Here is a 4759-nt window from a genome sequence, read left to right as displayed (position 1 = left end):
GAATGGCGGCCCGGACGCGCCTGATTTATTTGATGCGGCGGCGGGTGGCACGTATTTCCCCGCGTCTGCGCGCGAATACTTCCTAACACAGCGCCCATGCGCAGCCCAATCTGCCTTCTTCCGGCCGCGCCGCCCGCGGGGTCCGCGAAAAGCGATGGGGCGATTTGTTGTCTCGCCAACCTGCGCATCGTGCGTGGCCCACGCGCCGTCGCTGCCCGCCGTGAAGCGGGCCGCCCACCCATCGACTCGCACCGGTTCCGGCAGCGTCACGCCCGAGGGCAGCTTCACCGGCAGGCTCCTCCACTCGAGCACCGCGGCGCCGCGGCACGCGCGAAAACCCGTTTGCCAAACGCCGAACCACCAAAGTTGCGCCCCCAAATGCTGCGGGCCGTGCGACCTCTCAGACGGGGCGGGCCCGGAGGAAACAACGCGACCGCGGCCCCTGGATTCTCGCCCCCGGCGTCTAGGAGGGCGTTGCTTCGCGAATGCCGACGTTCGTTGGCAGAATGGCGTCGATCGAGAGGGTTGTGGGTGTGGCGCGTGGGGTTCGGCGGGCGCGCGGGGTTCCGATAAAGAATGGGGCGCGCGTTGTGGAGGGGAGCTGTGCGGCACAAGCCGGGGGTTCTCTCGTTTGTTAGCCGCGGCGTGGATTCGTTGGAGGCCTGTGCCGGACCGCGCCTGGACGAGCTTCTCCGGTTGGCGCGTTGCTTGTGAAGTCGTCTTTTCGAATGCACGCGCCGTCATTTTCGCAACGGGGCGCGGTTTGGAGCGTCGCGATGCATGTGGCGCAAGGCGGTGGTGTCGGGTCCGCTATGTTCGGCGTCCGCCTTCTTTATACACGGTGGATATCGGTTTCGTTTGTTTTGTTCCTTTTGGCGTGCTCGGTGGCACGTGGGCAAGGTTTTGGAGGGATACTCTGTGAGGTATGCGGTGGAAGGCACAGCCGCAGGGAGAGTGGGGTGTGATGTCTTATCGTTGCCGTCGCGAGGTATTGGCCAGTGTTGCATTCACACTCGAGACTAGGCCCCGAGCCGGTGCACTTACTTTCAAGGGTGCTTGGTTTGTGGTTCTATTGCGCAAGGAAGTCTCTCCGCAACTCAATGCAGTTATTTTGCAATACATTCCTTTTATCACCGAAGTAAATAAAATTGCGAACGACAGTCTTGAAAGCGAGAATGAAAAGCGCATTATCAGGTGACTTTTTCCGGGACGGGCTGTCGTTGAGAGCTCGCGATGCCTGTGTAGAGACTACCTGTGACGTCGCAGAGAAGCAGAATTCGTGAAATGTGCCATTTATTTTGTATAATTTTGCGTTGAGTTGGCCCATCTACAACTGGCGGATATTTTTTTGGCTTTTTTAAAAAAATTGGCGTCCTGCCTTCCCAAGCTCCTTTCAAAGCCAGACTGTTTTGAGTGCGTATGTGGGAGGTCTTTTCGATTGTGTTCCTTCTTGGACGGACAGAAGGGATATACGTAGTAAAATTAGATTTCCCTTTCGAATTATGATTCTGCGGCCCCCTATGTCTTCTCTTGATCTCATCTGTATATGCATACACTTTTTTTTTTACGCTTATTGATCGTACATTGGTGGCGTATGTTCAACTTCCTCTTCTGGGAATGCAGAGTTTCCTTCCTCATTTATACAAAAAAAAAATAATTAATTAATTAGCATATGGATAACATACTGAATAATACGAAATGAAAGGCCTAGAGAAAGAAGTGTGTACATCAATAGGCCGAATTAGGACCGGATATCACTTTTTGGAGTTGGAGGGAATTCGTAGCACCTATTCTATGTGGTTCCGATTCCGCTAACTTTTCATAGCAACTTGTTTTTCCTATGAACATTTTTTTTCATTTTGGCTGTAATGCCCATATATATATATCTATATTTTTTTTTGACTGTTTTGATGGTCATGACCTGTTTCATATTTTTGTAAGACGTAAATAATGAGCCCTCTCCAAGTGACTACCGGTCTAATTGAATGGTTTTAAAAAGCGAAACGACGGCCCTTATCGTTAAATTATTCTGATGTTTGAATATCGTACAAATGATTACCTTTGAGTCTCTCATGTTCATTTTCTCCATGTCTTTTTTTTTTGCCTGCTTTGCATATACAGTGAGGAGGTGGTAATCCGAAAGGCGAATTTTCTTTATCAAACCAATTCGTTTTTTTTCATCCTTTCTCTTTTTCCTGCTTGGCAACCTCAAGAAAGAACCCCGTGAAACAGATTTTTTTGCTCCTCTGATCTTTTGGAGGTATCTCTATTCGGGTTGGGATGGCGCGCAACAAGTCCCACAAACAGCGTTTTAGCTCCAAACATGCACTTTCTGGGAAGGCCCAGGGACGCTCCGTCAATTCACACGCCATGGGTGCAAAGACATTTCGTACTGTGGACTTGAAGGAGCGTCTTCGGCAAAATGTGGCATCGCAGCGTAAAAGATCTGCCTTGGCTCTTCAAAAGAAGCGAATGGGAAGCTCCGCTGGTGTTCCACGAGTGATCGGGGTGATTCCTGCAAATGAATCCGGAAATACGGATTTGGTTATTCAGGGCATGTGCCAGGCTATGGGCGGTGCTAAACCCGACACATGCTTTCCATTTACTCTGGCGTCTAAAGAAAAAAAGATGAGTTTCACATTTATGTGGGAAACCCAATATAATGATCAGGATTGTATTGATGTTGCGAAGGTTGCCGATTTTTTGATTCTCACGTTGGACGCCTCTCAATCAGTTCAACAGACGATACGAGAATTGCAGGACGCCCCCGCTATTGACGATGATGAGGGTTGCTCCATGGTTAGTGGGACGACGTGGTTTGGAGATATTGGCTTATGCATTACCGACTTTACAAGGAGTGTAGTTACTGCCCTAAATGCGCAAGGCGTACCGAGCATTGCGGTGGTTTTACAAAATTTGGACACTTTCACTGAAAAACAACGTCAAAAGGTTTTGCGAGTGCATCAACGTTACTTTACTTCCGTTCTTCCAGATACGACAAAGACCTTTGCTATTATCGAGGGTCACGAGTATGACGCATTGTTGCGCCATCTACAAGTTACCAAGCTGCGTCCTTTGTTGTGGCGTGAGCAACATCCCTACTTGGTGGTTGAACAAGGCAGATACTTTAGTGATACTCAGAAGTTAATAATTGGAGGTTATTTAAGAGGGATGCCGCTTTCTGCTAAACAACTAATCCATCTCACTAATCACGGAACGTACCAAATTGAGAGTATTGCTTTCAATGAACCAACCGCTGGGGATCCCCAGTATGCGGATTTCTCTGAGGTGGAGCAGCGAGAGTCACTAGAGCATGTTCAAGCTAATGCGACGCTTGAAGATACTGAAGGACCCACAGAAGAGGATTTGGCTTATCACCACGCATTGGGCGCAAAAAAGATTAAGGTTCCTGAAGGAGTATCAGACTATCAGGCAGCGTGGTATGACCTTGAAGAAAATGAGGTTGCCGACGAAGCCCCCATGCCAATTACTTCAGTGGGAGAAGAAGACGCATTTGCTGGTGCGGAATTCTTGTCACATCGAACCTCAAAAACAGACGTGGATTTTCTTAAATTGGAAGATATTATTCGCTTGGAGCGCATGACAGATGATGAGCGCGCGGCAGAAATTCAAAGAATTCGTGAAGAAGGCGAAGAAGATGCATGGAATCCTGACATGGTCGATACACCTTTGAATTTGCCCGCTAGACAACGATTTGCAAAATACCGTGGCCTAAAAAGTTTTCCAACGGGTAAATGGGACCCTACAGAGAATCTTCCACCACATTACGCTTACATATACAAGCTGCAAGGTATTACACGGATTCGTAAGGCCGCTTTAGCGAAATGCGCTGAGGGTCCTGTTGGTATTGATCAATTTGTTTACATTACTCTTGTAGGGGTTTCAAAAGAGGTCTGGGAAAACGCCATGACTAGTGGCTATATTATCGCCTCGGGCCAGTTGGAACACGAACAAAAGTGGTCTGTACTACATTTTCAGGTTCAAAAAAATGCAGAATGGGAAGAGCCAATCAAGTCAAAGACCCCCATGTTGGCGCACATTGGATTCCGGAAGTTTTACGTGTCTCCTTTGTTTAGCGATATTACGGCATCTGATCGCACCAAATTCGCGCGTTTTTTCCATCCTTCTGAGAATTTTCGCCTGGCCTCATTTTTTGGACCAATTTCATATCAACCATGTCCGATTCTTTTGTTTGAGGTACCTTCCTTGGAGGAACAGGAGTCCGGAGATTCTCTACGGTTAGCATGCTTTGGTGGCGCGTTACCGCCGAATCCGGATCTTTTGATTTTAAAGCGCGCGGTATTGACTGGCCGTGTGGCGACGATCCACAAGAAGCAAATTGTGGTGAAGTACATGTTCTTTAACGAAGAAGATGTGCGGTGGTTTCAGCCTGTGGATTTGCATACTCGTATGGGAAGGCGAGGCAAGATAACCAAAGCTGTGGGAACTCATGGGTTATTTAAAGCCGCTCTTAATGATCAAGTCATGCAACACGACCTTGTATGCATGGATCTTTACAAACGCGTTTTTCCCAAATGGACAACTTTGCCCTTTAATATCTCCGAGATAACAAATTATTCAAATGAAGAGGTGTAATGCTAAGTAATAAACATATACACCTTGGGGGCAAATAAAAAAGAATAAAAAAAGAAGCCCCCCAAAAAACAACAACCTTTTGTCCATAATCACGTGATACATAACAAGATAGATGTATATCTATGTGTTGGAGGAATTTTTT

At 47.7% G+C, this 4759-nt stretch overlaps 2 protein-coding genes across 2 annotated transcripts; both read left to right on the top strand.

Annotated features, from left to right (window-relative positions):
- Tco025E_09117 (uncharacterized protein) lies at positions 1-922 on the top strand (the record flags this gene model as incomplete). Its single annotated transcript, XM_029375943.1, has 1 exon — positions 1-922. A coding segment is annotated over one exon (922 nt), but the record flags the coding sequence as incomplete, so codon positions are not given.
- Positions 923-2280: 1358 nt separating this feature from the next.
- Tco025E_09116 (pre-rRNA-processing protein TSR1) lies at positions 2281-4617 on the top strand (the record flags this gene model as incomplete). The annotated part of the gene is made up of 1 exon (XM_029375942.1): positions 2281-4617. One exon carries the CDS (start codon positions 2281-2283, stop codon positions 4615-4617), a length of 2337 nt encoding a protein of 778 aa, XP_029223934.1.
- Positions 4618-4759: the final 142 nt, after the last annotated feature.

The sequence above is a fragment of the Trypanosoma conorhini genome, assembly GCF_003719485.1.
Source record: "Trypanosoma conorhini strain 025E chromosome Unknown Tco_14.4_contig_00984, whole genome shotgun sequence".
Taxonomy (NCBI): domain Eukaryota; phylum Euglenozoa; class Kinetoplastea; order Trypanosomatida; family Trypanosomatidae; genus Trypanosoma; species Trypanosoma conorhini.
This window is presented reverse-complemented; position numbering and strand designations above follow the sequence as displayed.